The sequence below is a fragment of the Phyllostomus hastatus genome, unplaced genomic scaffold, assembly GCF_019186645.2.
Source record: "Phyllostomus hastatus isolate PE091 unplaced genomic scaffold, TTU_PhHast_1.1 phas_contig_551, whole genome shotgun sequence".
Classification (NCBI taxonomy): Eukaryota; Metazoa; Chordata; class Mammalia; order Chiroptera; family Phyllostomidae; genus Phyllostomus; species Phyllostomus hastatus.
This window is the reverse complement of record NW_025333909.1, coordinates 5,687,081-5,708,372: the sequence shown is the minus strand read 5'-3', so window position 1 is coordinate 5,708,372 and position 21,292 is coordinate 5,687,081. Positions and strand designations below refer to the sequence as shown.

Below are 21,292 nucleotides of genomic sequence, written 5' to 3'. Positions count from 1 at the left end.
AAAACAGGTTAAAAAATCCTTGACCCATAGCTGTATAATTCTCAATGTGGGTGAAAAACATGGGACAAAGTGCACCTAATTAGTTGAAAATGGGGATATTTTACTGTTTCTTTCCAGGAAAGAAGTATCTGTGAAAACTGCTGTAACCTACCAATCTCCCACACATTTGAGCCCACAGGATAAGGAAATCACTTACATTTTCTAACAGTGCTGGAGAAACTGGGAACACATGTATGAAACCAGAAAGGAAATCTACGCTTTCACTTTAATGAAACACATTCCAAAGGTATTGTGATGTATTACTTCCTGCCATACTATCTCAGCAAGTCAGTAAGTTATATCACATGAAGTCAACCTGAAGACAAATTTGTAAGTGAAAAACGTGACTGCTGGGATGGTAAACTGAAATGAATAGGCCTGACTGTTGCCTGCCTCCCCGCTCCCTGCCCCCATCTTGATTTATGTCCTAAGAGAGATCACTGAGTGAAGCAAAACTCTGTGAAACCTTTAAATGTTCTACTGTCCTTTAACAAAGATGAGTCAAGTTTGAGACAAAACTCCCAAATGTTATTCACCTATGTCAGTACCTGTACTATCTCAGACAAATCTCTTCTCAAAATTTACCAAGTGACAAATAAAGATTATTGTCACTCACTGAGATGTCAAATCCAAACAAGGATTTATAAAAAAGGAATGTATTGCCTCAGAGCCCTTAGAGAAGTAAAGATTGTAGTGTGTTAAGCCGGGGTTATTTTTCCTTGCTCTCTTGTCATTTTCAAATAAATTTCACTGCTTCTTGCATGTACTTTTAAAAGAAGTACATGCATTACAGACCTATCCTCTGTGGAGGGATTACTGTTTAAGCTAACACTACCTAGAAGCCACAAATCTATGATTGGAGGGAGAGGTGGGTGGAAGAGGGTATAAAGGAGATAAATAGTAATGGGAAAAATACAATAAAAAGGGGGGGGAAAGACTATGATTGGAAAAGAATCGTTTCTATCACGTTAAAAAGACTAGTAGAGCAATCAGTTTAGAAGAGTAAAGGAAATGCACAAATTCCTTGGGGAAAACCTGGAACGGCTTCTGACCTTAGACAAAGTTGTTATTCATTCCCAACAATTTAAAAAACGACTCCATGAAGGGAGAGGGGTATAAGGGGACTAAATGGTAATGGAAAAGACACAATAAAGATTAAATAAAAAAAAAACATAAAAATGATTCCAAAGTGTATTTCGACACAACACTCAATCAGAATTGAAGTACAGCTAGCTTCACTTTTTCCTCTTTTAGACTTGAGTTTACATTAGAAATAAATATCATACATTAACACTGTCTTTGTCATTTCATGTATTTTTTCTTTATATAAGCTTTTGCTATGGATGAAATGTTTAATGTTAATAAGGTTACAAAGTCTCACTAATACAGAAGAACAAAAAACAAAAACCTTTAAAAGAGTGGATATATTGCGAGGCGAAGAAAGTATGTGTGATTTCAATTTGCTTTTATGTTTCAATTCTACTCTATTCTATTCCACCATCTTGACTGGATGTACATAAGCTTTTGGTTACCAGCCTTGTATTCTGTATTTTTTTTGTCTTAACCAGTGAAATCTTTCAACATGTGACTATGTTAGAAATAGGGATGAAGTAGTGTTGCTGGATGTCCTGCATGTTTTTGGCCCCCCAAGCCTTTGCTCGCATTTTTTCTACCTGTCCTGCCCTCCCCTACAAAGGTAAACGCTATCCATTTATCAAGGCCTAGTTCAAATGCTCCTTTCCCTCTATTCTCATAATGCCTGTCTGTTTCTAATATATGTTGAGACTACAAGGGTGTATCAGTCTTTCTTACTCCATTGTGAGACTCGCCAGTATTTTAAAAAGCCCTCTCATGTCATCACTGTACATATAAGAAAGTCTGAAAGATAAAAAATAAAATCTCAGCTCGAAATATTCTTTAAAGAGGGTGAGATAGGTAGCCTAATTATTCAATTGGCGGAGCTGCTCTAACCCATTGTCTTCAGGACTAAATTCAACTACTCCAGTGCAAACTCTTTTGTGGCCAGTGACTCTGTCGTATTTTTTGTGTGTGTCCCCCACCTCCCCTCAGACATCACTATCACCTAATTAAATGTTGTGCACACACTCTCAATACAAAGCCATATTACTGCAGGTGAACAGGCTGTAATTAAAACAAAGACGAGGTGCTGAAAACTAGTGACTTGTGAAACAATAAGAGTTGTTGATTAAGATAACCTCGCCGCCTACGAGAAAACGTGACAAATGTAAAGATGCCACCGGGTGCGACAAGGAGGGCAAGTAACTTTACTGGATGGGGGCAGCATGGGCAAAATGGAATGGAGGGAAACAAGAGCGCTCTCTCAGTTTAGCTTCTCCTCGCAGAGCGAGACAAGCAGCGAGATATTTTTACATATTATTTCATAAATGATGATCAATCTGTGTAACTTCCGACACCCTGCACAGACCTTTTTTGTACCTTCAATTAATTAGGTAATGAGATAGGCCACGGATAATCAGGAAAGTACCCCAGGAGGGTACAAGAAATTAACACAGATCGGGACTTCATTTCCCATCGGCAATCCTGGGTAAGGGGAGGTAAAACCCGAGCGTGATTAAACACCGGAGTTGTAAAGAACCGAGAGTTCGGAGACTGCCCCAGATTAAAATGACCTTCTTGCCCCACTCAGTAGTAGAGGCTGACAATACAGTACCCTGGTCTAGTGGAAGGGGAGGACTGGAAGCCGAGAAAGGACTAACCTGGTTTTCGTCCTACGGTTAAACCTCCGGAGCTACGCAGCCCGTGACAGCGACCAATTCACGCGCGGAGGCTCCGAACTCACGCGTCGGGAGAAATCATAGCAGCGCCGGTGGCTGTGGCCGCGGCAGTGGTCTCGGCGACGGAGGCGGCGGCAACTCCTACCTCTGCCGCTTCTCTTCCTCCACCCTCTGCCGCCCGCCGGCAGCCTTCACCCCTCCTTCTCGCCCTCCCCCCACTTCCGGGTGAGTCCTGGGCCGGAAGCGTGGCGGCCGAGGCGGGGGAAACCGACGCGTCACGTGACGGGGAACGCGCCGCGGGTAGAGACGTGCATTCCCGTCCTCTACTGCCCCCTGGCGAGCACACGGCGTCGGTGGGAAAGTCATCTCGGTGCCGCGGAGTGCCTCCTTTCCCCTTCAGCGACCCGAAACCAAACAGGACGTTTTCTTAAAAAGCCACTCAAACTTCTGTCATCTGGAGTTTCCTAGCCTCCAGCCAAGAAGTACCATACGGTTCCTTGTAAATCAATAATCTTCCCAGTAGTTAACAGCCTAACCGAGCATGAAATTAACGTACTTCTGTCGGACTGGACAGCCTACCGCCAGATGTGAATGTTACAACTATCAACTTCCTCTCGTCTCGCCACTGAAAAGTGAGTTCAAAAAATTCTGAATTCACAAATTTTTTTATATATTTAGTTCATACATCTAAATTTCTACTCTTGAAAGTGCAGGAATCCCACCGCACAGTACCTTCACATCACCACTCCAAGCTCTAAATCACTTCCACATTTATTCTTTCATTTATTCAGCACTTAAAAACCTAGCATTCCAAGGGTGCAAAAATATTACAGTATATATCACCATGAGTTTGAGAGAGAAATACGATGCATAAAATGTAACGACACTGCAATAAATGCTACAGAAATCACTTGAGAAAAATGTATTCTTTTGTTTTCCAATTTGACCTTTCAAAAAGCAGCAAAATCCTACCATTTTTAAAACCATGAACGTTAAGTGTAACGGGTGAGGCTCCATCTCACTAACTTCAAATAGACATATAGTCTTTACATATTTCGTTTCATTAAATATCTGTCATAAGATGCAGGGGAAAATAATTACACGATTATTTATATTTTCAACAGCAACCACTCGAACCCAGTTCTCATAAAAAGACTATCAAGTCTAATAATGTTGTGGAACTCAAAATAGTACAGAAACTACAAAGAATAAGTTAGTATTTGAAAAAAGGCTTACAAGTGCCTAACACACAATAAGCATGTTTGAAATAATTTACATCCTATCTGTTGTCAGATTCCTATTAAGCCTTGACACCTAAACTGCCTGCAGATGGAAATTATAGGCCTATAATTATTTCAGAAAGAATTATTCCTTCCCCCTCAACACCGATACACATAAATTACCTTCAAAACTCCTTACCTTCCCAGTCAAGAACTTCTAGTTGTCAGTGTGCACAGCCTTAACCATTAAGATACACATTTACCTGCAATTTTAAAATCTTAAAAATACATCACATGAAATTTAAATAGCTCTTAAGTGGACTGCCAATTGTAAGCAAGTTACTTTTTAACTACAATATTAATGCCGCGTTGAGCTTCCAAACAAATGGTTAAAGGCAGAAACCCAGGTTTATCTTCTGGAAAACTTTTATCAGAAGAGTATCAACCTACTAGCTCTCTAGTTCTATGAAGTTTATCATTATAAACTGCAAGACCCAAGGTGTGTACATCCTTCCTTAGTCACCAACCCATTCATTCTAAAACACCTCCTGTCTCTAAAAGGATCAACCCTAATATTCCTTGTCAATGCATAAGCTTATTACAATGTTATGGTTGTATTATTTAAAGAAATTTTTAATGTATTTTTAGAGAGGAAAGAAATGTAGACAGCAATGTGTGATGGCCTCTCATGTGCCCCCCTCCAACCCCCAGGGACCTGGCCCACAACCCAGGTATGTGCCCTGACCAGGAACCAAACCAGTGACTCCCTGCTTCATAGGCCGGCACCCTATCCACTGAGCCACACCAGGGAGGGCTGATTGTGATATTGTTTAAACTGAGATTTCAAATAGAAGGGAATGTTTCAAGAAATCAAGTTTTTGTGTGGTTGAAGTCCATTCAGTGTCCCCAAAATGCTTACAAAGTGGTTATCAATATCTCCAGTAAAAGTCATGAAGGTGAGAACTCAACATTTATGCCTCTATAACTACCATGATACCTAGTTCTAAGTAAGCTTAAGGAATCTAAACCACACCCACAAAAATGTTTTAGGGTGAAATTAACAATAGGACTCACGACATTCACCCTAATTCAAAACACTTGATAGCCCTTCAATAAGTAACATTTTGAAATTGGCAATGCTTTTAAAGTAAATCACATGCCTACATTCTACAGACACAAGATTTTTTTATCTTTCAGTTAGCATTCAATATTTTTCTGCACCAGCTTCAGGCGTGGAGCAAAGTGGTCAGAGAAGTCACACTATTGTGAAAGGTAAGACTTCATTCTTCTTTTACAGCCAAGTAGTATTCCATTCTCATCCACTCTGTTAATGGCACTTGAGTTGCTTCCCTACCCCGGCTACTCAAAATAATGTTGCTAGGAACATAGGGTGCATATATTCTTTCAAACTAGTGTTTTTGGTTTATTTGGATATACTCCCAGAAGTAGAATTGCTGGGTCATAAGACAGTTCTATTTTTAATTTTTTAAGGAACCTCCACACTTTTCCCCATAGTGGTTGTACCAAGCTGTGTTCCCACCACCAGTGCACTGCCGGTGAACTATAGAATTGTACTTCTAAAACCTACATAATTTTATTAACCAGTCTCACTCCAATATTCAGTAAAAAATAAAACAGTGCAGAGCTCAGTGATAGTGGGTTAAGTGAACAACTGTATTCAACAGATTTTTTAATAACACCATAAACATCTCAGATAAGTATACTAAAAAATCTAAAGGTCTAATTAAAAATAAATGTGCCAAGGGAACCAAGAAGCTAGTTAGTCCTGAGACATCCTAGGAGTACATTTGATAGGAATGCTCTGACCTTGAGCCCAGTGGCACCCCAAGTTCTCCTGGCAGAAGTGAAAAGAACTAATAATGCCAATTTCAAATATAAACATAAATAAGAGGTACAAAGTAGGAGACGTAGCCAAGATCTGGATATCACATTTTAGCTCAAAGACGACCTAAAATAATGCTGTGAGTACTTATTCATGAAATATAATTTCAGTCTACTATGAAGTCGACTTCCAGGTGATAACCAAATTTTACTTTCCCACTAGCTCATGTAGAAATTCTATTTAAGATGTTGTATACCATTTTGATTTTCTTAACACAAAGGTTAAATAAATGAAAAGTCATCAAGCTTTCATTCAAGGTTTCATTCACAAGAGAAATAAACAAACCTACAATGAAGGTTTCAAATGTACTTTATTTTATCAATCATGCCATATTTTAGGGGGTACACAGTGCTTTCACTTGGCATCAACTGTGAGTTGATTTTGAGACAATTATTGCACCAGCTGCGAAGACTGCTAATCTCTCCATTCCTTTGGGGTGACTCTGCCAACAGGGGACAGGTTCCATTCTATTCCAATTTGTGTTGCTGTCTGTAAGAATTAAAATGCTGTCAGTTATACATGTTTAAACCAGAATCCATTCTTCCTTGGAGACTACTTCTTAAAAGTGACAAAGTCATTCTTCTGCTCTATAGGTGAAAACCAAACAGAAACTCACCGGGATATAGTGCCCTCTGCAGGCAAATCTAATCGCTGTCCTAATTCTCTAGAGCCATGCTGTTCAACAGAAGTTCCTGATGCAGGAAATCTGTGATCCGCACTGGCCAGTACTGTAACCACGGCCACAGAGGTTATTAAAATGTGGCTAGTATGACCAAGGAAATGAATTTTTAACTTTATTTAATTAACCAGGTTTGTATTTCACATTTTATAGTACCTCCTCAAAATGTTGATTCATTCATGCCCAGCTACCTATACACTGCTGGAAAAGCACTTTTATAATATCCCTTCATGAAGGAGCACTTCACCTCCAAAAGTGCCCCAACACATGTTTGTTCAACATCTGTTCACTCTTCTAATTAAGTACACATGCTTATTTTAATAGTATATCTGGTCTTGGGAAGATCAAAATCAGAGTGAAAAAAGCCTATTATAAAGTATCTTCGTTTATTAAGGCAAGCACTGACTCCTACCTTTTAAAATCAACTTGTAGATTTATTATAACTTCAAGACCCCTATTTTTTTTAATCCTCATGTGAGGACATATTCATTGATTTTAGAGAAAGGAAGGGAGAGGGAGAGACAAACATCCATCAACTGCCTCCTACAGGCGCCAAACCCACAACCTAGGTATGTGCCCTGACCTGGAATCGAATCCACAACCTTCTGGTGTGCAGGACAATACTCCAAACAACTAAGCCTCCCAGCCAGGGCAAGATTCCTCCTTTTAACCAGCAAGTACAGTGACTAGTAACTAGAGCATGGGAAAAACCCCCTAAAATATTGAAAGCAGGTCACTTTGTATCTCATCCACCAGAAATGCTGTATTCAGTTCAGAGGGCAGAGTTTTAGAAGAAAAACTAATTAAGTGAAGGAAAGCGACCCAAGATGGTGAAAACCCTGGAAACCATGTAACAAGAACAAAAAAAAAATTGTTGCCCTGGCTGGCGTGGCTCAGTGGATTGGGTGCCAGTTTGCAAATCAAGGAGTCACAGGTCTGATTCCCTGTCAGGGCGCATGCCTGGGTTGCAGGCCCTGTCCTGGTTGGGGGCATGTGAGAGGCAACCGACTGATGTCTCTCTCCTTCTCTTAAAAAAAAAAAAAAGATTGTTAATCTGAAAGATCCAGGATACATGATAGCAATGTTTCTAACATCTAATGGTTGATACACAGATACGAGATCCGAATCTGTTACAATGGAATCATCAGTAAAATATGAAGAAAGTGGATTTTAACTCAATATGTGATCCTTTTAAAATAGCTACACATCATGGGAAGGGCTGGCTGCCTTAGGATCAAGTAAACAACTTGTTCCTGGAAATGTTAAGAACAGATGATGGATGAATGCTAAATGTTGACAAAGAAATTCCTGCACTGGGTAGTGATTACATTAGAAAATCTCTCAAGTCCCTCTTAACCAGAAATGTATACTACTGTGTGAAAACATTTTGAACACAGAAGCTGAACAGGAATGAAAAACATCTCAACCAGAAATTATCAATCAATGGTACTTACATATACCCATGCAGAAACACAGAAAATGGCTCCGCCAGCTAACACAGCATTACCATATTTGTCATGGAAATCAGGTGTCCGTTTCTGGTTGATCTGTCTTGCTGTTATTTGCTGAATATTTCGAACTTAAAGAAAAAATATCAAGAAGCATATCTATGAATTATCAGGAAAAAGAGAACATGTATAGTTGACATTGGTAAATGAGAAAGCCAAGGAAGTTAACTGTGCAGTATTATACAGTTCAATAAAAATGTTAAAACATATTATAGCTAAAAGTAACATATTTTGAAAGACATCAAAATAAGACGGACAGATAGAAAGATATGTGACAAAACAAATATACCAAAATGTTAGTTATAGAATCTATATGGTGGGTATGTGGATGCCCATCATACAACTGTTCCAACTTTTCTGCGTGTCTGTAAGTTTTCATAATGAAGTATTGGGAGGAAAACAAAGAACAGGTTATGTCAGTAATATTCACTACAAATTGCTATTTGTATTACCTCTGGAACTTGGCTCCTATTCATTCATTTGAATATTTATGACTTAAAATTTCACCAAAGTTTATTCAGCGGTGCTCAACATAAAAAATAAAGACTCAGCCCTGGCTGGCGTAGCTCAGTGGACTGAGCACGGGCTGCGAGCCAAAGTGTCGCAGGTTCGATTCCCAGTCAGGGCACATGCCTGGGTTTCAGGCCACAGCCCCCAGCAACCGCACACTGATGTTTCTCTCTCTCTCTTTCTCCCTCCCTTCCCTATCTAAAAATAAATAAATAAAATCTTTAAAATAAAGACTCAAAACGGATGTCAAATTAAAGCACACTAAATGTTCATGACCTTAAAAATGGAAAACCAAGACCTCCAAAAACTAGAGTAATCTCAATTTTTTTAAAAAAAATTACTAACAAGTACTATGCTAAAGGAAATGGTGTATATTAAAATGTGGAAGACACAGACCCTGTCCTCAGGTAACTTCTGGTCTAGAGGAGGATGTTAGGCATGTAAACACAAATCACAGTAATACAAGGAAGAAGAATTTTTTTTTTTAAAGATTGTATTCATCCATTTCTAGAGAGGGACGGGAGGGGGAGGGGGAGGGGGAGGGGGGAGGGAGGGAGGGAGAGAGAGAAACATCAATGTGCAGTTGCTGGGGGCCATGGCCTGCAACCCAGGCATGTACCCTGGCTGGGAATTGAACCTGGGACACTTTGGTTCCCAGCCCGCGCTCAATCCACTGAGCTACGTACGCCAGCCAGGGCAGGAAGAAGAATGTTGACTAAGTGCTTTGAATACCAGGCAGGATTTTGTTATATAGATGTGGGGAAGGGGAATCTGAAAAGAGGCAGACAGAAAAACCCAGTATACTAGAAAACTAATTCCCTTGTTTGTATGGACAAGCAATAGGGGGTAAAACTGAAAGGATCATGGAGGGCCACTATTTTGGTTGAGGCAAAGGTTTCTGAGCAGAATGACCACATTAAAACTTTGCTTTTACTATCACTGTCTCTGGAGGAGCTTAGGAGGGCTTGGGAAAGAGCCAAGACTCGAACATGCATATTCCCAGCTGTTTTTAAATTCCCCTCCAATCTAAGTGGCAGGTTCTTATTGTTTAAGAGCCCCCAAAGGTACTTATGTACTAATGGAAAGCATATTAAAGAAACAGCCCCGGCTACTGTGGCTCAGTGGATTGAGTGCCAGCCTGCAAACCAAATGGTCACTGGTTCAATTCCCAGTCACATGCCTGGGTTGCGGGCCAGTCCCCAGTAGGGGGCGTGCAAGAGGCAGCCACACACGGATGTTTCCCTCTTTTTCTCCTTCCCTTTCCCTCTCCCTCTAAAAAGAAATAAAATCTTTAAATCTTGACCATTCACTACATTAAGAATATAATTACTTCTACATGGTACAAAGTGTTATTTCAGGATAGTTACTACTTATTAATGGCTTAACTGCCTGATAATTTTTTAACCGTTAATTACACGTGGATGAGCAAATTTACAAACATTTCACTATATATTCTGCTCTAGAGCAGTTAACAAGTGAGTTTGTGAATTCCACACTGGAAATAAACAAAAACAACCCAAAAAACCCTTTCCTGAGTTACAACAAGGCCCTACCTGCTCAAAGGGCAAAAAAAATATTAATATTACCCAACAATTCTGCAGCACCTCATGACCTGAACACACAGGTCTCCCAAGTAGATTTCTTTAGACTTCTCCGCGACAAGAATTGGTTTAGTTACCACCTATTAGTAATCTCATAACCCTCAAGAACTTGATGGGGTAGGTTTTGTTTAATAACCCCGTATTTTACAAAGAAGGAAAATGAGGTTCAGAGAGGTCTGCACAATGTGAAACAGGTAATAGATGAGGATTTTGGATTACAAAAAAAAAAAAAAAACCCCAGCTGAGCAACTATTTTTTGGTTATAGTCAAAGCTGTTTGAGTGTTCAGAACACAAGCTAGTTATACATCTAGTTATAACTCCAACTGCTCTGTAAACTGAAAAGAAAAAGGTGGCTAAAAAAGCTACATAATTGCTTGAGGTCACTTTCGTTTAAAAAAAAAACACTACTCACTTTACTCAAGGTCACCTTCAGTGCACATCAATCATGGAAATGACTTTCCTCTCTCCAATCCAGTGCATCCCAAATACATGATCCTGGTGTCAAATTTACCCTGCACCTTCCTAACTTTTCGATGAGGAATAACCCACAAATAACAAAAAGCTGCTGGACTGCCATTCAGGTTGTCTCCCTGTGATAAAAGCACATGAAGAGCTAGATTTACAGCTTCCTTCCATTATGGTTACAGGAATTCTATTTGGGGGTAAATGTACCCACAAAGCTAAAAATTAACGAAATTACTTAAGGAACAAAGGGGTGTCCATCAAGCCTATTCTTCCCTGAAATCGTAGGTTACTACTGAATAATTTAAAAAAGGCTAAGGTATGATTCCGGTAACTGAAAGAGCTGTGAACGGCAACAATAACACTGGGTAATTAAGCTAATAATGCTAAGGACATCTTTCCAATTTGGGCGAAGCGAGAGACCACCCATTTAGAATAGAAGGTCAGGATGCAGGTGGAGGAAAAGGGAAGGGAAGACTACGAGGGCAAAAGGATAAAAGGTCATTGGAAATCACCTGTTTACAAATTTTCTCACCTGGGAGACGACTTAACGCGTTTTTGGCCAACGGAAACATCGTGAAGCTGAAGCGTGAACTGCAGCAACTGTAGCTGCCGGTTTGCTGGAACTTCGCGTCAAGTACCCTTGCAAAGAACCCTTGCAAAGAACCCTGAAAAACAAAATGGCTTCCGGCAGGGTGCTTCAATGAGATTTACTGAAATCTCGCGCGATCTGTGAAAACCTATAGAAATTGTAACCTCTTTAAAACACGGAAGACAAATGCCTGTTGGGAAACGTAGTTTCAGGCTTTACAAATGACATACGATGTCTTTTACTGAAGAATGAGACACCTACCCCCCCAACCTTGAACCCAGGCTTAGGGTCCTTTAGAAGAGAGCTGAGACCCTGCTTCGAGATACGTAGTGTTTCAGATGCTTGAGTTTGTGTCTCGCTCCGCACTAGCAATTCTTCCTGTTCCACCCAAACTTCCCTCACTTCTTTGATTTTTTTGCCTCCTATCACTACATACTAAGTCGTTTAACTTTTATTTTTTAAACAATTTTAAATTTAGAGAAAGGATACAAGGATAATAAAAAAGAATTCATAAATGTGGATAAATATGTGATGAAGCCAATTTAACAAATTGTTGATTGTAGAATCTTGCTGAGTATTCAGAGTACAATTCTTACACGTTCTCTTTTTTAAAATATTTCATTTATTTTTTACAGAGAGGGGAAGGAAGGAGAAACAGAGAAAGAAACTTTGACGTGCAAGAGAAACATCAATCGGGTGCCTCTCGCAGCCCCCAGCCGGGAATGAACCCTCAACCCAGACACGTGCCTTCGTTGGGAATCAGTGAGCGATCTTTTTCTCAACTGAGCCACACCAGGCAGGGCTGGGTCACTTGTAAAAATCGCCCTCAGTGATATTAAGTATGTTTTTGCTTTCCTGCTTTTAAAAATTATTTTATTTGAAATAATTTGACGGCAAAATGAGGGACGAAGAAAGATGCTATCATGCCATCAATCACATCTGATAGTCCAATCACATAAGTCCACTTTTTCTAGGATATTACATGAAAGAGGTGGGTTTCAAAGACTTCTAAATGAGTCTCCGTGAAAAAAATCCTATCCACCTTAGGCCAGTTCGAACTTCAAAAAGCCGCAAAGCTTCACGATTGCGCACGCCCGATTGAAGAGCCGCAAAGCACGACCTCCTTAGGTAAAAAGAAGGGGCGCTCCATTATCCTTAGCGGACCAATGAAAACCCTCCAGATTATCCTTTTTCTATTGGTTAACGCAGACCAATGAGAAGTGACCCGTCTTTTAGCGGGCGTCTCACGGTAGAGCGCAGTGACGTAATGTGAAAGCTCGCCCTGTAGGGCCGAGCTAGACCAATGAGCAGGGCCAAGGGCTTTAGTTGCTTGTTCTCACGCCCAACCCGCAGACTCAGCCCGAGGAAAGTTTCGCTTTTAGGAGGGAGAGGAACAAACATGGCAGCGCATTCATGGCCTTGGTGTGTCTCTGCAACCATTGCGTTGGCGCTGCTGCTGCTTTATGAGGTTCCCTTAGCCTCTGCCCAAAGAAAGAAGGAGGTAAGGACGGTGTTTCCCGCAACACGGGCTTTTCCCAGTGAGTGGAGCTCGAGAGAGTCTGTTCTCTCTTTCCCGACCGCCTTTCCCCGTCGGTTCTGTGTCTTTGGTGGCTGCAGTTCTGCCGTTTTTGGAGTTGTGGAGTTTGCCAGATAAGAAACTAACTCGTTGTCTTCTGTGGATGTAGAGTCTGACAGTTGGGTGGGGTATGGGATAACCTGATTTCTCTAGGCCTGTGCATGTGTATGGGCCCCATCAGTTGGTGGGGGAAGTTCGACTTTAAGTCCAGCGGGTAGAATATCTGAGTGTTCTGCTGTCAGTAGATGTAACTCCGTTAGAGACACGTAAGAACTGATTATAGCATTTGCATTTCAGAGATATAAGAATTAAACTGAACCGGGAAACTATGCCAGGTTTATTACATTGTCCAAACAATTGATTCAAAGCAATTTACGGAGGCGGAAGCTATTAAACCATTTTCAGTCATTTACCAAATACCAAGCATGCCAGGCACTGTCCTAGGACCTTAGTATTGAGAAATAAACAAAACTAAGATTGCTCCTTGTGGAATTTACTGGCTTTAGCAAGTGGAAGGGATAACAGTATTTCCTCACAGTTAAACAATCCAAACAGGAATTTTAACACAGTGTTCAAACAGTTGTGACTTAGCCCTGGCTGGGTTAGCTCGGTGGATTGAACGCGAACCTGTGAACTAACGAATCACTGGTTCCATTCCCAGTCAGGGCACAAGCCTGGGTTGCAGGCCAGGTCCCCAATAGGGGGCGCATGAGAGGCAACCACACATTCATATTTCTTTCTCTCTTCCCCCCTCCCTTCCCCTCTCCCTAAAAATAAATAAAATATTTTTTTAAAAATAGGGAAACACTTTAACTTTTTGCCTTATGTACTGGTATTGTCTGAATTTCTACAGTGACCACTTATTCTTTTTTAAAAAAAGTGAAGATTTTTAAATACTAGTATTTCTATTAGTTCAGTTATGTTTATTTGAGAGAGAGGAAGGGTGGGAGACAGAGAAGGGGAGAAACATCGATGTGTGAGTGAAACAGCTATGGGGCTGCCTCCTGCAGGGACCTGGCCTGCAATCCAGGCATGTGCCCTGACTGGGAGTCAAACCATGAGCTTTCATTTGCAGGCTGGTGCTCAGTCCACTGAGCCACACCAGCCAGGGCTATATTCATTTAATCTCTCACTGACCTAGAAGCAGGGGGGCCTAGCAGGAGATAAATTACTTAAAAAATGAATCAGCGATGGACTATATACTTTAAAATAGTTAACATGATGGATTTTGCTATGTGCATTTTATCTCAAAAATTTTTAGAAAGTTAACAGATTCTGACTCCCTTTACATCATGCCCACTGTTCACATCCTTTATCACTCTCAAAAGTTTTGGCGGGTCATCCTTAAACCCATCCTTCATAGTGTTGTCAGAGACGAAAATGCAATTCTGAAAACCTTCTCACGTATTTTGCAAAGTATAAAAGGGCTTCTGTAGCCTGTCCCTGGTCTACTTCTTCCAGCCTTGTCTCAGTCGCAGATCCTCCTTGTAGTAGTCATACTGAATTACCTGCCTTCCTTGGTCTTCTGTATTCGCTTGTATCTGTACTTGCTGGACTTCCGCTGGGGTATCTCTCTCCTCTGTCACCCCCAGCCCTCATTCACCTGAGGTTTCCTGCTCTTCAAGTCTTAGCTCAAACATTACTCTCTTCCTCAACTAAGCTTTTCCCGGTTCCCCCAGGTGAACTGAGACCAATTCAGCACATTTTATTATCATTGTTCATACACCAGTCTTTCCTATTAGACTGGGAGTATCTTAAATACAGACACTTACAAATTAATTTTTCTTTCCCCTACCACCCAGCAGTGTCTGTCAAAAAGGTCCTCAGGAAAGATCTAAGTAATTAATGAATTAACTGAGTGTATATGGAGTCATGACTCTGTTCTTTCACTTGCAGGTTTCACAACCTAAAATTGGGTTTTCTCATCAGTAAACAAGGGATAAATATAGGCTGGTAAAGGTGCTTTAGGCCTTACCCTCTAACTGAGGATGTTTTAGGCTTTAAAAAAAAGAGTACTGTGATATTTAAAGCTACTTACAGACAGTTTAAAAATACACATGTTCTGCCCTGGCTGGTGTGGTCCAGTGGACTGAGTGCTGGCCTGTGAACCAAAAGGTTGCCAGTTCAATTCCCAGTCACGGCACATGCCTGGGTTGTGGGCCAGGTCCCCAGTAGTGGGTGCACGACGATCACCCACACATTCATATTTTTCTTCCTTTCTTTCTCCGTCCCTTCCACTCTCTCTAAAAATAAATAAATAAAAACTTAAAAAATGTATACATACGTGTTCTGTTGCAGAAAACTTAGGGTTGTCTTTGTCGATATTTGACCATTTTATTTTAACAAAACCCCAGGTCTACCTACCACAATAGGTTTGGCTTTAAACAGAGGGTAATATTTGACCTTATAAGTACACTTTTTAAAAAGACACATCTCCTGGTGTCACAGGTTCAATTCCCAGTCAGGGTACATGCCTGGGTTGCAGGCCATGACCCCCAGCAACCGCACATTGATGTTTCTCTCTCTCTCTCTCTCTCTATCTCCCTCCCTTCCCTCTCTAAAAATAAATACATAAATCTTTTTTTTTTTAAGAAAAGTTCTTTCTCTAAAAAAAATTTTTAAAAAGACACATCTCCTAATTGACTATAATTAAAAATCGCTCAAGTTCCTCATGGGAGTCTGTTGTTAAATGGAATGGTACCACCTACTTCTCTGATTATTTACACCTGTAACAGTGTTTTCACTGGAATGTTGTTGACTTTTTCTCTAATACTTATTCAATGCCTTCTCTATGTCAGGCACTGTGGGTAACATGCATTATCTCTAATCCTCACAGTAACCCTGCGGAGTGAGTATTAACCCCTTTTGAAAGATGATAGAACAAGAGAGGCATTGGGGGTTTGTCCACAGAAGCACAGCTCTAGAGGCTGAGCTGGGATTCCATCCCTGGTCTGACTCCAAAGACTATGCTCTCTGCCAGGCATGAAGTTTTGTTTTGTAGTGACTTGTTTTACTTTTATGGTGAATTACTTTTTCCCTGTAGTAGGAGGTAGGTTGCTTGTCCTTGCATCTGGTGGTGTTTTTTGGAGGCAACATGATAGAAGTGAAAAAGCATGATCTTTGAGAAAATTGTTCATATTTTTTATCTCTTTATTGATATTAGGGAGGAAGGGAGAGGGATAGAGTTCAATGTGGGGATTGAACCCCAAACCTAGATACCATATGTTGTCATGTATAATGTGCGCTTCTTGCCCAGAGTTTTGAGGAAAAAATAAGGATGCACATTACACATAAGTATAATAACGACCATAATAATCCCATGTATGATGCGCACCAAACGTGGGTGCGCATTATACATGGCAAAATACGGTAAGTCTTACTGTGAAAATCCTTTGCATCTTAGAACTGTTCTCAGTGAGGGAGGGGGGAATTTTGCTCCCCAAGGGTTATGTGGCAATATCTGGAGGCATTTTTGGTGTTTGTAGCTGGGGGTAGGGGTGCTACTGGGATCCATTGGGTAGAGGTTAGGGATGCTGCTCCACATCCTGCCATGTGCAGCGCAGGCGCACACAACAATGAAGGATCTGGCGCAAGATGTCAGTAGTGCCATTGAGAAACCCTGGTCTAGAATGATCAAGGGCAGCTTGAGTCCTAGCTCTGTCTTACTACCTTGGGGCATTGTCACCAAGTCACTTAACCTCTGTGATTCTGGTTGCTCACCAGTTAAATGAGCATAAAAATAGTGCCTCACAGTGTCGTTTTGAGGTTTGAACTAAATTCTGTACTCTATAATGAGAGAAGTTGTTGCCTGATACATACATACTAAGCGTTCCAAATACAGCAGGTTCCCAAATAATGTCCTTTTAACATAGGAACTGAATTCTTGTTCATATCAATTACCTATGTTAAAGTTGGGTTTATTATTATACTTCATTTTACTTAAAGTCACAGAACCATTGGACGACGGTAAGCTACTTTTTTTTTTTTAACAGTTACCAGTTGTCTTTTTTTTTTTTAAGATTTTATTTATTTATTTTTAGAGAGGGAAGGGAGGGCGATAGAGAGAGAGAGAGAAACATCAATGTGCGGTTGCTGGGGGTTATGGCCTGCAACCCAGGCATGTACCCTGGCTGGGAATCGAACCTGGGACACTTTGGTTCCCAGCCCGCGCTCAATCCACTGAGCTACGCCAGCCAGGGCTGGTAAGCTACTTTAATAGCTGCTATTTTCTCAAAAAAAATCAATTCAAGAGATGCATACTTTAAGATATATTAAAATATTAGATTATCATGAATAAGAATTATAACTTATTATATTCTAGGCTATGGTTGTACAATTTTATTGTAAAAGTTTAAAACTAGTTTATCTTTCATTGTGATCTACCTTAAATTCATTTTAAAGAAAACGAACTCAGAAAGTAACCTAATGGCCCCTGTATTAGGCAGTCTTTTGAGGTGATAATCTCATAAAAGCTTTTAGAGAATTTGTAATTGCACTGAACTAATTTCTTCTACTGGATAAATTCTTTCGAGATTGAATAGCCAAAAATCAGGTCTTTCCAGTCTGTTAATAAACAGGAACAGGAATATTGTAAATGTTTTACATAGACCTAATTAAAAGTTTATTCAAGACTTTTCTTTAAGAAGACTCCACATATTTATAGTTAATTCAAAGCACATACACTTGTTTCATTGGAATGATCATATACCTCTGTGATTGAAGGGAGATAAACTATATAAAAAACTATTTCCTTACTTGTTACTGCTTTACACTTTTTGTCTAAAATAGCCCCAAGTAGCCCTGGCTGGTGTAGCTCAGTGGATTGAGCATGGGCTGTGAGCCAAAGGGTCGCCAGTTGGATTCCCAGTCAGGGCACATGCCTGGGTTGTGGGCCAGGTCCCCAGTGTGGGCCACAGAAGAGGCAACCACACACTGATGTTTCTCTTCCCTCTCTCCCTCCCCCTCTCTCTAAAAATAAATAAATAAAAAATATTTAAAATAGCCCCAAGTAGAATCTGCAAACTATGGTGAGTAAAGTACGCAAATTATGTTTATCTTTTCATCCTCTTCACACGGTCTTTCACAGAGCAAAAGTTTTAAATTTTGATGATGTCTAGTTTATTAATTTTTTTATGAATTGTGCTTCTGGTGTCAGCTATAAGAACTTTGCCTATCCCTTGATCCTGAGCATTTTCTCCTAAAATTTTTATAGTTTCATTTTTACATCTAAATATGTGATCCACTTTGAGTTAATTTTTGTATAAGGTATGAAGTTTACTTCAAGGTTCTTATTTTTGGCTATGGATGTCCATCCAGTTGCTCTAGTACCATTTGTAGAAAAGGCTCTCTCCTCCCTCTACTGAGTTGCTTTTGCACCCTTCTGAAAAATTAGTTAGCTCTACTTGTATAGGTCTATTTCTCGGTTCTTGGTTCTGTTCCATTGACTTATGTGCCTATCCCTTCGTCACTTGGACCCTGCGTTGCTTACTATAGATCTGCTAGAGTGATTCTTCCCACTTTCTTCTTTGTTTTCAAGATTTGTTGAACTATTCGTGTGTGTGTGTGTGTGTGTGTGTGTGTGTGAGAGAGAGAGAGAGAGAGAGAGAGAGAGAGAGAGAGAGAGAGAGAGAGAGAGAAGCAAAGTGGTGTTACATAAAACCAGCAAGCAAGTTGGGTACTGGCTGGTGTAGCTCAGTGGATTGAGCATGGACTGTGAACCAAAGGGTCGCTGGTTTGATTCCCAGCCAGGGCACGTGCCTGCATTGCGGGCCAAGTCTCCAGAAGGGGATGCACAAGAGGCAACCATGCATTGATATTTCTTTCCCTCTCTTTCTCCTTCTCTTCTCCTCTCTCTAAAAATAAATAAATGAAATCTTTAAAAAAAAATGTTCTTTTCAAATCAGCCAGTTGGTTTAACTGGCTGATTCCATATTCTTTGGAATCTTTGGCAAATGTGAAAGGGTTTATGATTTGATACTATTGTTGATTGGTAAATAATAAGCATTTCACATCAAAAGTATAGTGTTTGATTAAAATGTCATCATGAAGCCCTGGCTGGTGTAGCTCAGTGGATTGAGCATGGGCTGCGAACCGGGGCTTGCTGGTTTGATTCCCAGCCAGGGCACATGCCTGGGTTGCAGGCCAGGTCCCCAGTGGGGGCCACATGAAAGGAAACCACACGTGGATGTTTCTCTCTCTCTCTCTCTTCCTCCTTCCCTTCCTTTTCTCTAAAAATAAAAAAAATAAAATCTTTTTTAAAAATTTCATCATGAAATAATGTAATTATAAGAATAGTTATCTCCCTGTCTGGCGTAGCTCAGTGGATTGAGCACAGGCTGCGAACCAAAGTGTCGCAGGTTCGATTCCCAGCCAGGGTATATGCCTGGGTTGCAGGCCATAACCCCCAGCAACTGCACATTGATGTTTCTCTCTATCTATCTATCTATCTATATCCCTCCCTTCCCTCTCTAAAAATAAAAATGAATAAAAAAAATAGTTGTCATCATCAGGCCCAACTCCTAAAATTTGTATTTAGGTCTCTCACATTTTCTGTGTACCTCTGCTTGTTATTCTTGGTGTAAAGTTGCCTTGATATAAAGGATCCTTAGATGAGAAGTTGAGAGTATTAACAGCATGCTCCCTTTGTTTTGTTTTGTTGTTTTTTTTTAGATGGTGCTTTCTGAGAAGGTTAGTCAACTGATGGAATGGACCAATAAAAGACCTGTAATAAGAATGAATGGAGACAAGTTCCGTCGCCTTGTTAAAGCCCCACCAAGAAACTACTCCGTTATTGTCATGTTCACTGCGCTCCAGGCTCACAGACAGTGTGTCGTGTGCAAGTATGAACCTTTAACTACATTTTCAAATTAACTAACTCATGCGATTTTAACTATTTTGCAATCTCAGAAGAACTAGATTAGTTTAGTAGGTACATAAGTAATGTGTATACCTTCCTTAGTACTACTGCTTTTTCAGTCATTTCTTGATTGTCCATGTGAGTGGGAGGAACAAAGAGGAAGGATAAAGTATTGTAGCAATCATAGGAATAAATCTAAGAATTATCTTCTAAATTGTTATCAACTTATATGCCCATAGCATTGATGTTCTGTTTCATTATTTGTAACTGTTTTCAACTCCATGCTCTTGTCGTATCACAACAACCCCAGAAGCTAGTAAAGCAAATATACTCTTCGTTTTGGGAGAAACAAATTCTAAATTTTAAGTGTTTTACCCAAAGCTAGAGATAATGTATTAATGTCGTAATGGTCACTAAAACCAAGTTTGGAATTGCAAGAGAACTTCTTTAGAAAACGAAGATGTATGATTTAGAGATGTTTCTTTTTTTTTTATCCTCATCTGAGGATATGTTTATTGGTTTTTAGACAGAGAGGAAGTGGGGGAGACAGAGAAACATCAATGTGCAGGATTAGTTCCCTCCTGTATGCCCCCTCACTGGGGATCGAACTCGCAACCTTTTGGAGTATGGCATGATCCTCCAACCAACTGAGTCACTTGGTCAGGGCGAGATGTTTCTTTTTTCTCTACATTATTTGGTGGTGGTGATAAACCTTGACAATAGAGACTAATTTCCCTTAAACTTCCATCAAATAATGGTTTGTTGCTTTTATTTCACCGTTTCTGCACGATCTGAGGAATAAAGATTGGTTTTTCTTTAAATAAATGCTATGGATAATTAAAACTAGTGGATACTAAAAGAATAAAATACCTTTTGCCTTTCAGTGTTCTTGGGTTGTTTTGTTGTTGTTTTTTTTTTTATTTATATTTTTAGATCACTATGTGTGATCTGGGAATTTACTTTAAATGAAATGACAAAGCTGCCCTGTGGAGAACTAATTTAGTAAAACCTTGGAGGCTTTCCAAATTCTGCCAGCCTGCGCCCATGGGAAGAAATAGACAGCCTCCTTTCAACAGACTCCAAGCCTTGCTAATGCTTCTTAAAGGATTTTCTCCTTGGAGGTAGGAGATAGTCAAGGTATTTGGTGCCACACTGCTTATTTTATGGGCTGTGTGCTAAATATAAATTGAAAATTTATAAGTAGAAGTAGAAGAAGGAAAAAGAAAAGTAGGTATTAACTACGAAGAAACTTAAAATCTACAATTACTTATGATTCAGTCAGTTCACTCACTGGCAGTCAGCAATGCACAAAAATGTCAGGAAATAAACACAGACTCCATAATGTTGTGTTACATGCAAATGAATGGACTTTTTTAGCATTAATATTTTTTTAAGATTTTATTTATTTATTTTTAGTGAGGGGAGGGGGGGAGAGAGGGGGGGGAGAGAGAGAGAGAGGGGCGGGGGGGAGAGAGAGTCATGAATGTGCGGTTGCTGGGGATTATGGCTTGCAACCCAGGAATGTACCCTGGCTGGGAATCGAACCTGGGACACTTTAGTTCCCAGCCCGCGCTCAATCTACTGAGCTA

At 40.2% G+C, this 21,292-nt stretch overlaps 3 protein-coding genes across 4 annotated transcripts in view; 1 reads left to right on the top strand and 2 right to left on the bottom strand.

Annotated features, from left to right (window-relative positions):
- ATP7A (ATPase copper transporting alpha) overlaps positions 1–2,987 on the bottom strand; it is a 102,623-nt gene extending 99,636 nt beyond the window's left edge. The window contains exon 1 of the mRNA XM_045847397.1: positions 2,778–2,987. The gene's annotated coding sequence lies outside the window, so the exon portion shown is untranslated. The remainder of the gene's footprint in view (positions 1–2,777) is intronic.
- Positions 2,988–6,209: 3,222 nt separating this feature from the next.
- Positions 6,210–11,373, bottom strand: LOC123824316 (cytochrome c oxidase subunit 7B, mitochondrial). The gene is made up of 3 exons (XM_045847443.1): positions 11,215–11,373; positions 8,052–8,176; positions 6,210–6,407 (listed from the first exon to the last, which is right to left on the bottom strand). Exons 1-3 carry the CDS (start codon positions 11,252–11,254, stop codon positions 6,333–6,335), a joined length of 240 nt encoding a protein of 79 aa, XP_045703399.1. The 5' UTR covers positions 11,255–11,373; the 3' UTR covers positions 6,210–6,332.
- A 1,201-nt stretch (positions 11,374–12,574) lies between these two features.
- The window catches only part of MAGT1 (magnesium transporter 1), a 28,768-nt gene continuing 20,050 nt past the window's right edge, over positions 12,575–21,292 (top strand). For both annotated transcript variants that reach the window (XM_045847525.1, XM_045847524.1), the window contains exons 1-2: positions 12,575–12,772; positions 19,517–19,686. In XM_045847525.1, the coding sequence (XP_045703481.1) occupies positions 12,575–12,772; positions 19,517–19,686 (368 nt within the window). The remainder of the gene's footprint in view (positions 12,773–19,516; positions 19,687–21,292) is intronic.